This window comes from Dipodomys spectabilis, unplaced genomic scaffold (genome assembly GCF_019054845.1).
Source record: "Dipodomys spectabilis isolate Male_0828 unplaced genomic scaffold, ASM1905484v1 ptg000039l, whole genome shotgun sequence".
NCBI lineage: Eukaryota > Metazoa > Chordata > Mammalia > Rodentia > Heteromyidae > Dipodomys > Dipodomys spectabilis.
This window is the reverse complement of record NW_024870716.1, coordinates 9,284,095-9,300,404: the sequence shown is the minus strand read 5'-3', so window position 1 is coordinate 9,300,404 and position 16,310 is coordinate 9,284,095. Positions and strand designations below refer to the sequence as shown.

The 16,310-nt window shown below is 37.6% G+C and overlaps 1 protein-coding gene across 4 annotated transcripts in view; it reads right to left on the bottom strand.

The window, feature by feature from the left end:
- The window catches only part of Kif21a (kinesin family member 21A), a 145,851-nt gene that overhangs the window by 43,378 nt on the left and 86,163 nt on the right, over nucleotides 1–16,310 (bottom strand). For all 4 annotated transcript variants that reach the window (XM_042677566.1, XM_042677567.1, XM_042677568.1 and 1 more), the window contains exons 10-11: nucleotides 16,179–16,242; nucleotides 5,824–6,027 (exon numbers count right to left, since the gene is read on the bottom strand). In XM_042677566.1, coding sequence (XP_042533500.1) covers nucleotides 5,824–6,027; nucleotides 16,179–16,242 — 268 coding nt within the window. The remainder of the gene's footprint in view (nucleotides 1–5,823; nucleotides 6,028–16,178; nucleotides 16,243–16,310) is intronic.

The window sequence follows — 16,310 nt, the reverse complement described above, 5'->3', positions numbered from 1 at the left end:
TATATAAGTTGAGAAGCAGTAAGTATATTTGGATGCCATGTTTTGGGGTATTTTTTTAGTCTGAAGTAGATCAATTCTCTTAATTTTTCCCCAGAAAGAAAGCTTGTTTTTAACAATATACTCTTCCTTTTAAATCTTTACCAAAGACTTTTTATGGCATCATTCAAAGGATTGTACAAAGTAATGCCTTTATACCATCATATGAAAATATTCATACTACATACATTCTACTTACTACTTTTTAAAAACTTGTTTTTGGTTTAATATACTACATGTGAACATCACTAATTCTTAGCAAAAAAATAAGTCCTATATCAAAATAATACATGAAATGATATTACAGGCAAATGAATATGGGTGTTATGCTAACAGTGAAAAATATAATTTATACACTGAAAAATAATATCTAATAGTATCAATTAACAAGTTTACTATGCTAATTATTATAAAGAAACTATTAAAAGGCCCTAAGTAAGGCAAACATGGAAATAAAATAGGACATGTAGTACTTTCCATTAGTAAGACTGTTTTTAGCATGAACACTAAAGAAAAATAATCTGCCAGCAGAGGCTTGTTAATAGAATTTATAGAAGACACAATCTTGGAGTATCTTTACTAAGCGTATTGAACTGTATACCAACGTTTGTCATGTTGACCAAAAATAAATAGCTAAACTCTTTAAACAGATAGCAATATGCCCAGAATTCCATTTCTGTCTGAAATTACAAAAATGCTTTTTTGAATCATCAATTTTAAAAAATGAAGAGATGGAGCCGGAGGTATAAATTATTTCATTAAGCCAGTTTTCTCATTTTAAGTGTGTGTGTGTGTGTGTGTGTGTGTGTGTGTGTGTGTGTGTGTGTGTCTGTCTGTCTGTCTGTCTGTCTGTCTGTCTGTCTGTTCCCAGTACTGAGGCTTAAACTCAGGGCCTTTTATTTTTGCTTAGCTTTTTCCCTCAAGGTTGAGGCTCTACCAATTGAGCTAAACCTCCACTTCTGGCTTTTGCTGGTTAGAGATAAAAGTCTCATGGACTTGTCTGTCTTTGCTGGCTTCAAACCAGGATCCTCAAATCTCAGCCTCCTGAGTAACCAGAATTATAGGTGTAAACTACAGCACTTAACTTTCATTTTAATTTTTTAATATATGCTTTTATGTGTCTTTTAGTCTGTGATTGGTCTTCCTAGTCAATTTATATACTGCAGTTATGAGACTAGTAATCTTTCTGATAAAAAAATGGCTATATACTGATACTGGCCTGGGATGAAATGGTTGAGTATTGTGACTAGAAACAGGAAGGTAAGACCAATATTTAAAGAATCTGGGCTACTAGAGTTCCAGCTCAACACTACTAAATACAAATACACTGCAATCTGAAGTTGTTGTTTTTTTTTTGGGGGGGGGGGGGTTGTTTGTTTTGTGTTGGTTTGTTTTTTGTTTGTTTTTTACATTACAGGTCAAGGCTAGATATTCAAAAGTATTGAACTAAATATATGAATGGCAGATTTCTATATCTATATGTGCAAAAAAAAGCAAAAAATAATTTCAGTCTAATCTAGGCTTATATTGGTGATAATGAGCTAAAAAGGACTCAAAGAATCTGACTCCCTGGGGACTTTTCTATTTCTAGTGTAGAGAGTGTTTGTGTGTTTTACACAATACATCTATATTAAAATGTAGGGTTCACATGAGCCAATAAGCAGGTCAAAGTTTAAGTGCTTTCCCAGAATCCTGAAATCGACACTCCTCTTGACCCTAGTCAAAGCTTAGGAGACAGCATGAGAGGAGGTCTGCTTCCTTGCCAGTACTTTCCATGGCCTCTCCTTCTTAAGGTAATTAGTGGTCAGGGTGAAGTTAGAACTTCTCCCTAGGCATAGAAAAACTACATATCTAATCACACTGAGGCACCTGCACACTGGAACTCCTTACATCCTTAGCCTGACCTCAGCCCAATAAACTCCTACTGCAGTGGCATATATAATGCATATCTTATACTTAGAACCCTGGGATGGCAGCTTTACTCGTATACAGATTCCTTCCAAAACTCAGCAAAGTCATGACCCCTCCTTTTCCTAAGATCAGCTCACTCTCATAACCATGCAGTTCTCCCACACTGTCCAACCCTAGAAAGATGACATGTCCTTAACCACATGTTTGCTTTTGAGCCATCTAGTTCCACTGCTGTTTCCTTGGTGTTCCAAGTCCCCCCACCCCCCATTCTCTCTCTTTCCTTGCTTTGCAACGTTTAAATATAATAAATAATAATAAATGCTTTCCCAATTGCTCTTTTAAAAACATTGCAGTAATTAGTTCAAAAAGACAATGGAGTTGGGCACTGGTGGCCCATTTCTGTAATCAAAAGTACTCAGGAGGTTGAGCTGAGGATCACAGTTCAGAGCCATCCCAGGCAGAAAAGCCCATGAGACTCTTATCTCCAGTTAACTACCAAAGGGCCAGAAGTGAAGCTGTGGCTCAAGTAGAATAGCAAAAAAGAAGCTCAGGGATAGCACCCAGGCCCTGAGTTCATGCCCCAGGATAAGACTTATCCCCCTCAAACACCCCCCCAGCCCAAGAAAAAGAGAAAGAGGAAAAGGAAGAAGAGAAGGGGAAAGAAGAGGAGGAAGGGGAGAGGTAGAAGGGGGGAGGAGGAGGAGGAAGAGGAGGAAGAGGAGGAGGTGGTAGAGGTGGTAATGTGGTGGTGGTGGTGGAGGAGGAGGTAGAAGACAATGACAATGACAGTGGAGGAACAGAGACTCTAATCAGCCCCTCTCTGTATCTTATAGGAATTCAGTTTTTTAAAATAGGAATTTATATTATACATAGAAAAAGACTTATTGGGTTCTAAATGTAATGAATGAAATACTCTAATAAACTGAGTATTTTACTGTTTTTTTTAATCTTAAACACTACATATCATGTGGCAAGATAAATTTCATCAAATTCTCCAAATTTATATGTAAAATCATATGAATTCAGAGATGGCTCTCAAGGTTTATTATAGTTGTATAGTGTTCACAGTGCACAAGATAAATTTTTAGGTTCACAAATCATATTGTGTCAATGTTACAAAGATGCAACAGAGCTTTGTGAAAATGCCTTATAAAGTATTTTTAAATAAAGTACTTTATATATAGTCTTTTCTCTTACTCTTTCTTTTTGTAAGAGTTTTTTTAGTTTTGGAAATTGAACGCAGAGACTCATAGTGCTTTATCCTTTGAGCCATAACTCCAGCTCTTTTGGTTGTGTTTTATGAAATAAGGTCTTACTAATGTAGCCCAAGTTGGCCTTGATTCTGCCTTTACACCCTAAGTAGCTAGAATTACAGTTATGCAACATCATGACCAGCCCTAAGCTTTCTCTTCTTTTCTAGTTTATTCTCTTGTAAATAAATATTTTCTCTCCAAATATATCTCTGCTAACAACTAACATTTTCCTGACTTATTTCTTAATATTTAAATCCAGGTACTTTGTAAGTTATTATTATTAAAATTTACTATGACCTGTATCATAAAAATTTTACATCTATGATACTTGTTAAGTTATACTCACAAATGTTTAATTTGAAATAACTGCTGTTTAATTTCAATTGTTTCCTTTATGATACAAACAAGGACAAAAATATTAATAATAAAATATTTCTCCATCTGAACCATTTATCATGTGAGATTATCATAAAAATACTCTGAACCAGAGGTATTAAGTCTGGGTATCTAGCATTACTAAAAAATAATCATAAACCTTTTTATTGTGATCTGTCAGGTTTTCATTATTTTAGACCCAACAGTGCTTAAAACAATGTCTCTAAATTTAACTTAAAAGGAAAGGGCATACTCAGCTCATGACTTTGAAAAGTATACCCTTGCTTATGCTTATTTGTTATTCATAAACACAAACCACCTTGGCCTTAAGAACAAGTCATATCACGTGACATTATAACCACCCACAGAATTGGTTTTTACAAATAAACAATAAGTCACATACAAAAGTGTCCTGTTCATTCCAGCCAAATGTTGGGTAACACTAGTTTCAATAATCCTATGATCATTAATTAGTTCAGTTTTAATTGCCTTCCATAAGGGGAGAGCTAGTGATTACACATGTACTAATGCTGTTTAATCAGTCATCCATGGAAAGTATCCACTGAAATACTAATATCTCAAAAAAGCAGTGCCTAGCCATAAATTCCTGGTTTATAGTTATGTGGAACTCATTGTTTCAATTACTTTAATCAAAGCAGAATTAAATCTCAGGAGTTTAAACTTTCAATAACATTTTTATCAACTGACTATTCAAGGAAGAATTGTGTAGTTTCCTAAGTCAAATTCTAAGTAAACTAAGAAAACAGTATGTGCCAGGTGCCCCTGGCTCATACCTGTAATCCTAGCTACTCAGGTGGCTGACACCTGAGGATCAAGGTTCAAAGCCAACCTGAGCAGACAAATCCAAGAAACTCTTTTTTTTTTTTTCCGGTCGTGGGACCTGAACTCTGGGCCTGGGCGATATCCTTCAGCTCTTCAGCTCAAGGCTAGCGCTCTACCACTTTGAGCCACAGCACCACTTCCAGCTTTTTCTGCTTATGTGTTGCTGAGGAATTGAACCCAGGGCCTCATGCATGCAAGGCAAGCACTCTACCCCTGAGCCACTTTCCCAGCCCCCCAAGAAACTCTTATATCTAACTAACTAGCAAAAAGCCAGGAGTGGAGTTGTGACTCAAGGGATAGAGAGCCAGTCTTGAGTAAAACAACTAAGCAAGGGTACAAAGTCCTGAGGTTCAAGCCCAAGGAAAGGGAAGGGGAAATAAAGGAGGAGGAAGGGGAAGGGGAAAGGAAAAAGAAAGGAAAGGCAAAAAGAGAACAAGAAAGGAAGAAAAAGGGAAGGGGAAGGGAGGCAGGAAGGAAGAGGAGAAGGGAAAGGGAGGGGAGGGGAAGAGGACAGGAGAAGGGAGAAAAGAGAAATCACTACGTAGACTAAAAATGAATAGTTCTACAAAGCTTCTCCTTGTAACAACACGTAACTCGTCATATGCATCAGCCCTCTTTTGAATATGTAGCCAGAAATACTTCAATTTGATTTTCATGTTTAAAATATATTCTCAACAAATTATTTGACTGCATTATAGAATCAATATGTAAAGAACATGTGAAGAGTTTTTGAACATTTAACCAGGCACACATTACAAGTGGTCAAAATTATATTTTCCTTCCTCTCCTTCTGACCAGTTGATTTCAAAGGGAGATGTTATCATGGGCCCAAAGAAGAGAAAAACCTAATCCAGTGGTAAAAAGCTGAGTTACTCCATGTAGGAAGATTCAGGAAGCCAGAAAAAGCATGAGTAACTTTTATGTATTGTATTTGAAGCCCTAAAGGAAATACTCCAGAGATGAGAAAAGACATTTTGATAGATTAGTTTAGCCTTTAGGTAAACTAATCTAGACAGAATTAGAATGTCTATGAGACTGCTTAATGATATTAGGAAAACAAGGGGAAAATATAAGTGAAAACATTGAGTTGTAATGTTACATAGCAAGCTTTGTGGAAAAGCAAGATGAATGGAATGCAAAAGCAGCTATCTGAAGAAATAATACAATAATTTCAAATAATGATCTTTATTTTGGCATAGTCTAAATAAAACTTATGACAGCTAAGCTTACTTAACTTACCTATAACTGGAAATAAACCCTTAAAAGTATCATTGTAAATGTGAACTCACTTAAATGATTTCTTTCATATATTCATCTCCTTATGACATTATGCATACTCATAATTACAAATCAAAATATCCTTGAAAAGAAAAAGAGAACAGTAACAGTAATTTTATAAGGCTACCTTTTTTTCTTCTTCTTTTCTTTCCTCTTCAGCTTCTCTAAGTCTTTCTTAGCTAAGTCAATAATCTCAATAGTTTCTTTGTCTGAAGACAAAATAGTTGGAGAGAAAGGCGTGGAGCCACTGAAATAGGGTGATCTTGAAGTGGCTCTTGTCAAATTCTTTCGAAGGTTCTCATTCACAGCTTCACTTTCTAGCAACTTTGCCCTAAAGAATAAAAATATATGTTAAGTGTAGATCATTTTTATGACAGGATAACATATATAACATAAGTTTACTATCCTATCCTTTTCTAAATGTACAGGTTTCTAGCATTAACCATGTTTATACAATTGTACAACCATCCACTCCCATGGCCAGAATGTTTTCATTGTCCCAAACTGAAACTCTGTATCCATTAACTAATTTACCCTTTTTCCCTCTCATCCTTCCTTTTTGTTTGTTTGTTTTTGTTGGACTTTTGTTTGTTTGTTTCGGTGCCAGTCCTGGGGCTAGAATTCACTGTCCCTGAGATATTTTGCTCTACATTTGAGTCATAACTCCACTTCCAGCTTTGTGGTGTAAACGGGAGATAAAAAGTCTCATGTGAGCTGGTTTCAAACTGAGATGCTCAGATCTCAGCCTCCTGAGTAGCTAGGATTACAGGCCTGAGACACTGGCACCTGGCCACTATCATACCTTCTGCATCCTTTTTTTTTCTTTTCTTCCATTTTTTTTTTTAATGTGGGTACTAGGGCTAGAACTCAGGGTCACCTGCTCTTGCTTAGCTTTCCACTCAAAGTTGGCAATCTATCACTTGAGCCAGCTCTACTTTCAGCTTTTTGCTGTCTAACTAGAGATTAGAGTCTCACAGATTTGTCTGGCTGGCTGCCTTGGAACTGTAATCCACAGATCTTAGCCTCCGGATTAGCTCACATAGGTGAGCTACTGGCACCGGACTACCCTCTTTCTGTTTCTATGAACATCACTGTTCTAGGAATAGGGAACATTATATAAATAGGTTGTTTTATGTACTAAAAGCTTGTGTATGTGTGTATGTGCACACATACATGCTAATAGTGGTACCTAAACTCAGGCCTGGACATTAACCTTAGTTTTTGCACTCAAGGATAGTGCTCTACCACTTCCATCACTGTTCCACTTTCAGCTCTAAAAGGTGTGTGTGTGTGTGTGTGTGTGTGTGTGTGTGTGTGTGTGTGTGTGTGTGTGTGTGTGTGTGTGTGTGTGCGCGCATGTGAGAGAGAGAGAGAGAGAGAGAGAGAGCACTTATCCTAGTCATGGGGTTTGAATTCAGGGTCTGGGCATGGTCCCTGAGTTTTTTGGGTTTTATGTTGGTTGGTTTTGTTTTGTTTTGTTTTGCTCAGAGCTAGTGCATTACCATTGGAGCCACAGCTCCAATTCTGGCTTTTTCTGGCTGTGAATAATTTGAGGTAAGAGTCTCACAGACTTTCCTGCCTGGGCTGGTTTCAAAGTGTAATCCTCAGATCTCAGCCTCTTGAGTAGCTAGGATTACAGGTATGAGCCATAAGCACCCAACTTCCAAAAGCTTTTTCTTTTTTCGTACTGATACCTGAAGCATGAATTCAGGGCCTGGGTAGTGTCCCTGAGCTTTTATGTTCAAAAGTGTTTTACGACTTGAGCCAAGGCTCCACTTTAGATGTTTTTGTAGTTTATTGGAGATAAGAATCTCACAGACTTTCCTGCCCAAGCTGGCTTCTAAGCCCAATCATCAAGTCTCAGCCTCCTTTGTATCTTAGATTTCAAGCATGAGCCATTGACACCAGGCCTAAAAGCTCTTTTAAATGCATTCCAACTTTGTTTCAAAGGTAGGAATTTTCATAAATATGTTCACAAACTTTAAGATTTAGAACATTTTAAAATATTCTGATTGAATAGTTATAAATCTGAAATCATATTCTTAAGTGATGAAGAAAACCCAGAATCTTCAATGCCAATGGTAATGAGATTACTTCAGTTCTAACCAGTGGCAAGTAGCCATCCATGGTTTGTAAGCCCATTGTTTAAACTTAAAATACAAAAGCAGCATGGTGCTCTCAGTTTCCAGTTACTTATTCATTTCATGATAATAGCATTTTTGAAACTCTGCAGGCAATCCTTCATCAAAATTGCCCCTAACTGACAGACATCTGGCTCTTAAACATGGCATGGGAAATATGAGATCTCCAAGGAAACTTGAGTTTGGTCATTGAAAGCATTCTTTTGTTTCCTCATGTAGACCTAAACATGACAAGACAGTAAGGTATGTACTGTCAACAATATGTGAAAACACAGAACGATGAGGTATTAAAAGTCTAGACTTGACAATAAAAGGAATACTGAAAACTTCTATTTGATTTAAACCATTAAGAACACAATGGTCCATTTCAAATGTAATCAATTGTCAAGGTTCATTTGGTACGTGGGTGAGTGAGACAAGGCTCTTAGGAGAGACAACCGTGGATCTCTGTCCTAATACTGTACTACTTGTGCTTTTTCCATGAATTCAAATATCTCAGAGGAAAATGCTAGGTTCTTTGCAACGCTGCATAGACAAGCTCTGTGTTTTTCAATGTCTACCAAAACTATCCCTAACATTGGGAACCAAGTAGAGACAGAGTATGAATAATTCAGTGAATATACATAAATGTATACATATATACATAAATCAGTAAATATATATGTATGTGTATATATATAATATGCATCAGTGTGTGTATGTATGTGTGTATGAACAACAACTGCACTATTTTTACATTATTGAATAGGTCTGGGAGTGTTGCTTAGGAGCCAAATGTATTATTAGCCTGTGTAAGATCCTGAGTTCAATCCATAGCACCAAATGTAAAATAAATAAACAGTTAAATAACTATGTATGGAATTCTGGGTTTATTAAATGGCTTCAAACTTGTTTTAAAGAAAATTAATGAAAATAAATAAATAAATCTAAATACAATACTCCTTTGGGGGGAGAAAGGGTAGTCCCAGAGTTTGAACTCAGGACCTCATACTTAGTAGGCAAGTACACTATCACTTGAGCCACTCTCCCATCCCTGTTTTGCTTTAGTTATTTTCTGATTGAGTCTTGAGGTTTTGCAGGGATTGGCCTTGGACACTTATCTTCCTACCTCTCTTCCTGCCTATCACTTCTATGTAACTGGGATTACAGGTGCATGCTACCATACACCAACCTATGAATATACTATTGTCATTTTTTTTAATCCAGAAAGCAACCTAAGTATAAAAACTTAGGTTAACTATAAAAACCCAAAGTCAAGATTCATCATAACCAAAAACGGCCAACAAAATAATATGCTTTTCTACATTTCCAATATAGCACAACACTTAGACACACAATAAGAATGCTATAAACAAAATAAAACTAAAATAAATAGCTAAAATAACGGTCAGCATTTTGTTGATTTTGTTGTTATTCTGGTCCTAGGGTTCAAACTAAGGGCCTGTGCACTATCTCTTAGCTTTTTCACTCAAGAGTGATGCTCCATCACTTGAGCATAGCTCATTTCTGGCTTTTTGCTGGTTAACGAAATAAGAATCTCATACTATGGAAGAAAGACAGCCTCTTCAGTAAATGGTGCTGGCAAAATTGGTTAACTACTTGTAGAAAACTAAAACTAGATCCTTATACATAACCCTGCACCAGAATCAACTCCAAATGGATCAAAGACCTTAAAGTCAAAACGGACACTCTGAAACCATTACAGGAAGGAACAGGAGAAACCCTAGGGCTCCTTGGCACAGGCCAAAATTTTCTTAATAGAGACCCAGAAGCACAACAAATCAAAGAAAGGTTGGACAAATGGGAGTACATGAAACTGCAGAACTTCTGCATGGCAAAGGACATAGCTAACAAGATCAATAGAAAGCCCACGGATTAGGAGAAGATCTTCACTAGCCTTACAATGGACAAGGGTCTCATATCTAAAATACACTTAGAGGAAGTGGCGCTGTAGCTCAAGTGGTAGAGCGCTCGCCTTGAGTTGAAGAGCTGAGGGACAACGCCCAGGCCCAGAGTTCAAGCCCCACGACCGACAAAAAATAAAAATAAAAAATAAAAAAAATAAATAAAATACACTTAGAACTCAAAAAATTAAATCCCCCAACAACAAGTCCTCAAAGAAACAACTGCCCGAATAATAAGTGGGCTAAAGACCTAAAGAGAAACTTCTCTGAAGAGGAAAGAAGGATGGCCAATAGACACATGAAGAAATGCTCAACCTCTCTAGCCATAAAAGAAATGCAAATCAAAACAACATTGAGATTCCACCTCAACCCAGTTAGAATGGCTATAATCAAGAACTCTAATAACAACAGATGCTAGAGGGGATGTGGCCAGAAGGAAACCCTACTGTATTGTTGGTGGGAGTGTAAACTTGTTCAAGCACATTGGAAAGCAATATGAAGGTTCCTCAAGAGACTCCACATAGAGCTCCCCTATGACCCAGCAATCTCACTTTTGGGCATTTACCCAAATGATCAAAAACAAGGCCTTACTAAGGCTACCAGCACAAATATGCTTATCACAGCATTATTTACCATAGCTAAGATATGGAACCATCCAGATGCCCCTCAGCAGATGAATAGATCAAGAAAATGTGATATATTTGAATTCTATGCCTCCATCAGAAAGAATGACATCACCCATTTGTTAGGAAATAGAAAGACTTGAAAAAAAATATATTAAGTAAAGTAAGCCAGGCCCAAAGAAACATAGGTCCCATGGTTCCCCTTTGCAATAACTAGTATATGTGTAGGGCAAGCAGAAAAGGTCAAAAGCTGTGTACATATGACCATATAAGATGATGTTAAGCAAAATGAACCCCAAGATAGGGACCCAAATATTTTTTTTTCTTTCTTGCAATTGTTTCTAATGTATTTATAATGTACCATGTGATTTTTTTTTTGTTTCTTTGTATGTTCCTCCCCCACGGTATAAGCCCTGTTTTCACTGTATTTGATTCTGGTGCCCTGCATCTTGTATATACATTTCTCTAATTTGGGGAGGGGAGGGGAAAAAACAAAATGCTTAAATAGGGATACATGTTGACCTATTTTAACAACGAGATGTACAAAAAACTATGTTGAAAATAAACTTTACAACTTCGGTGGGGGGGGAGTAGTTGTGGAGGTGGGAAGGAAAGGACGGTAGGGGAAAACAAAGGAGGAGGCAATAATGCTTGATAGGAAATGTACTCATTACCTTGCTCATGTAACTGTAATTTCTCTGTACAGTACTTTTACAATAAAAAATACAAAAAAAAAAAAAAAAAAAAAGAATATCAGCTGGGCACCAGTGGCTCACGCCTGAAATGCTAGCTACTCAGGAGGCTGAAATCTGAGGATCACGGTTCAAAGTCAACCCAAGCAGGAAAAGTCCATGAGACTCTTATCTCCAATAAACTACTCAGAAAACCGGAAGTGGCACTGTGGCTCAAGTGGTAGAGCACTCACCTTGAGCTGAAGAGCTGAGGGGCAGGGCCCAGGCCCAGAGTTCAAGCCCCACAACTGACAAAAAAAAAAAATCTCATACTTTCCTGCTCAGGCTAGCTTCCAACCTCAATCCTCAGAACTCAGCTTCCTAAGTAGGCATGAGCCTACTTCCTGTGGCATGAGTCACAGGCACCCAGCTTAAAAGTCTACATTTTAATTTCATAACATTTCATAACAAATAAGAAGGGTCTTAGTTTGTTTCACCTGATTTTCCAGGCTTGTGTTTGGTAGGGACACAGTTGATACTTCTTAAATCCTTTTACTGATTAAACCTTGCCACCTGTAGCGTTTACCTCCATAAACCCCAAACTGTGTTAGCAGAAGCTGATTTTTGTATAAGCTATTGAGAAAATGTATGTCTTTCCCTCCCTCTCTTTCTCTCTCTTTCCATTCGCCTTCATGCACATTCATGTGCTGCTTGCACATCACCTGAGAGGAGACTGAGCAGTGAGACATATAGGGAATATCTGGAGTCCCCATGTGGGCAGACAGAGAGCTTGCATTGTCTCCGTTGCTGCCACTGGATCTTGGACCATCAGTCTTTAAAAGTCTCCAGTCACCCCTTTTTAAAGACAGATTAAAATAGATACTTTATTTTCCCTAGGATTGTTATGAGAATTAATGATATAATGAAAGTAAAAACGTACCTAAGTGAAGCTGGGTACTGGTGGCTCACACCTGTAATACTAGCACTCAAGAATCTGAGATCTGAAGATTATAGTTCAAAGCCTTCCTAGGCAAGAAAGTCCATGAGACCTTTATCTTCAATTAACTAACAAAATCCCCAAAGGTGGAGCTGTGGTTCAAGTGGTAGAGTGTTAGCCTTGAGCAAAAAAGCTCAAAGACTGCGCCCAGGCCCTGAGTTCAAGCCCCAGGACCAGCACAAAAACAAAAAACAACAACAAAAAGCATGCATAACACCTAAGAGCTGGTAGTCACATCATAATAGATACTAAGGAGGCTGAGATCTAATGATCATGGTTCAAAGCCAGTTCAGGCATGAGACTCTTACCTCCAATTCAACACCAAAAACCCAGAATGTCAGCCTTGAGCAACACCCAGCACCCTGAGTTCAAGCTCCAGTCTTGGGGAGTTCATGCAGGCATGTATGTGCACACGTCCACGCGCACACACACATGCACACACAAGCTTAAGTAACCGATATGGGATTGAATAAATGATAATTATTCTTATAAAAATTGGAAACTATCTAGAGAAAGGATTAAATACAGCAACTATAATCACCAGATAGTGCTATATGGAATCATGCAAATGTCATTTCAGAAAAAAAATACCAAGTAACATTGAAGACTGGTCATGATATATTGTGTTAAACAACTGGTGGTAAAACAATAATGTATACAGTGATATCAATTTTGTTGAAGTACACATTGGAAAACTATCAAAGAAACATACCAAAATGTTAGCTTCAGCTCTTGCAGTGGGAGGAATATAAGTGATTTCAACTTAAAAAAAAAATCTTCCTATGCATTTGTTTAAAAAAATTCTACAAAAATGGTTTGTTTGTTTTTTTGCTTTTTTTTGTGAAAATATCGTACAGAGGGGTTACAATTACATGGGCAAGATAATGAGTACATTTCTTATCAAGCATTGTAGCCTCCTCCTTTGTTTCCCCTTTCCATCCCTTCCCATCTCCCACCCACCCTCCCTCCAACCCCCCCCCCCCAAACCCCTACAAAAATGTTAATACCCTTAGAATACAAAGTTTAATTAGTAGTTATTTTACAAATACTAGTGTAGCTGGTAAATTATTAAAAGGTAACCACTATTACTTTATAATTAGAATGAGATAAAACAGAGATATCCCAAATATATCAATACTAATAGATTTTTATATACTTATAATATATGTAATGTAGAAAGTATTTATATGTAAGTATAAATAATATAATAATAAATATATTTATAAATATACATATATATGCATTTAGATTAAGAACTGTAAAATCAAAGTCTTCATGAAACCAAGTTTTGAAAAAATTTAGATTGAAGTAAGATTAAATAGGTAAAAACAGAATTTGAGAACATGGGCCTGAAAAAGTAATAACCTATTAGACCTTTACAGTACCTTTCTTTTTTTTTTGGGGGGGGGGGGGGGTCCGGTCGTGGGGGCTGAACTCTGGGCCTGGGCACTGTCCCTCAGTTCTTCAGCTCAAGGCTAGCGCTCTACCACTTGAGCCACAAGCCACTTCCGGCTTCTTTTTCTTTTTGCTTATGTGGTGCTGAGGAATCGAACCCAGGGTCTCATGCATGCAAGGCAAGTGCTCTACCACTGAGCCACCTTCCCAGCCCTACAGTACCTTTCAATATAAGAAATATTGCATTCTATTCTTTTGAGAGCCATAGTAACTCTGTGAAGCTAGCAAGTATTATCTTATTCTTACAGATTAACAAATTAGAGCTCAGAGTTAGTTAAATAAGTAAATAGGGTGAGGTTACACACCTTATTAATAAATAGAAGTTTAAATTTCAATCCAGGTAATCCAATTTGAATTCAAAGCTTATTTATGCTTATCTCACATGTCAATTACTTTTACATTGTATATTATAATCCTAGGATTCTAGAAGACTACTCCCCAGGGCTGGGACACATCTAATTAAAGAAGCATCAAAGCTGGGAATCTGAAACTATTTAATCCTCTACCAGGAAAGATTTGGTCCATGATTGAAGTCAGGGCCATGAATCATCTCTGCTCTCTAATGGCTTAATAGTCTGAATTCAAGACTGTGCAGAAGGAGAATATCAGATGCTGCTTTTAGCAACTAGGAAGGGTAGAAATGATTCAGTCAATGTTCTAGGAAATAATATCAAGCCATTTGTGCAATAATAAGATCAAAACTAGGTATAGTCTTAGAATAACAGGGTGGAGAAAAGAAACCAGATCAAATCATTGACAGAGAGGAAATAGAAGAAATGAAAAGAAGTAGCTTAGAAATGGAAGAAGCTCTTTGGAAATTAAGAAACAGAGATATCAATTGTGTCTCAAAGTGAGGAAAAACTGGTCAAAGAATAAATGCTGGGCTTTAGCTAGAGAAGAACACTGAAAACCTGGATAAAGACTGTGAGTCCAGGTTGACTGTAGTACAGAGCTCAAACAAAATGTCCCAAAGGCCAAACAGTAAAGCATGAAAAATGTATGCATGTATGCATGTATACACACACACACACAACACACAGTGGTACTTATTTGAGTAATATTATCGATAGCTACTTTAAGATGTCTTCTCATTTTTTTGTTTTTTGAAACATTTAAAGGATCTCTTATGCCTTGTGGAGCCAGAAACAGTAGAGGAAGTTCTATCATGGTTTGAGACCCTCTGGAAGATCTCAAAAAGAAGATGGAGGAGAAAGAACAAAAGTTCAAGATAGTGAACAGGTTAGGTTAGCTGTGAAGCACGATCTCTTCCCATACACTTCATTTCTACAAATAGGCAGCAGGAATTATATCTGAACAACATAGATGCTACCTCACGGAAACGACTGAAGTTTAATTTCAAGAGAAAATAGCTCAGTGTGAAGGCATTCCATGAAACCTTCAAATCTTACAGAAATGATTAATGTCCCTGACATTCTTTCCCACTCTCATTCTCCCATTCGGGGTCCCATGATCTTCTCCACATTTCCACACTATGCCCAGGGTTTCTTTCACTGAATTCCACCATTCTGCTTACTTTGTGGGACTATTTAAGATTCCCTTCTTTGACTGTGAATTCCTTTATATTGAGCTTGCCTCCAGTCCATGACATGGTATTGGTATATAACCAGCCCTATAGCATACTTCAAGAAAAAGGCAAGCAAATGGATGGAGTGAGATGATTCACACACACGAATGGCAGAAGTACAAAAGAACAGGAAAAATATGAGATTCAAGAAATTAATGATGGGGCTGGGAAGTTGGCTCAGTGGTAGAGCGCTTGCCTTGCATGCCTGAGGCCCTGGGTTCAATTCCTCAGCACCACATAAGCAAAAAGAAAAAAGTCAGAAGTGGCGCTGTGGCTCAAGTGGTAGAGCGCTAGCCTTGAGCTGAAGAACTGAGGGACAGCTCTCAGGCCCAGAGTTCAGGCCCCCCAACCGGACCCAAAAAAAAAGAAATTAATGATGATGTATAGATGTTGATCTATTCCAAAATGATGGAGGAAGAGGTACAAAGAAGAAAGATATCAAAGACAACTGTATTGCCAAGCATCAGTGGCTCATGCCTCTAATCCTAGCTAGTCAGGAGGCTGAGATCTGAGAATCACAGTTCAAAGCCAGCCCAAGTAGGAAAATCCATGAGAGTCTTACCTACACTTAAGCACTAAAAAGCCAGACGTGGAACTGTGGCTTAAGTAGTAGACCACCAACCTTGAGCAAAAAACCTCAGGGACAGTGCCCAGGCCCTGAGTTCAAGCCTTAGTACTGGCACAGAAAAAAAGAATTTATTAGCATCAATTGTGTCTACCCTATGTATCAGTTTATATACAGTAAGATAATTTGGAAAGGGAGAAGAAAGTTTAAAATATGACATATGGGAAATGGAAGTATTTAGTGCTCTCAAAGTAATATGACTGAAGCAGGATCCTCAGATCTCAGACTCCTAAGCAACTAGTATTACAGGTGTGAGCCACAGATGCCAGGACTTGAAAAGGGATGGGGATGCAGCTCAGAGGTAGACTGTTTGCCTAGAGCACACAAGGCCCAGAGCTTCATTTCCATCCCTAGTACCAAAGGGAATAAGAAAACAATCAAGCCACTGAAGTATTACCATGTATAACTGCTGAACAACCAATCCCAGCAAATAAGAATATCAGAACCGTAGCAAACCCCCAAACTAACAGAAAAACTATACCTGAGATCTTCAATTTCTTTGATGTAACTATGAATCATATTACTAATCTCTTCATTCCCTTCACCTGAAAGATAAATGAAATGACAATTTTCTTTTAAAATGAAGACTTCAAAAAAAGAGAGAAAGTATAAG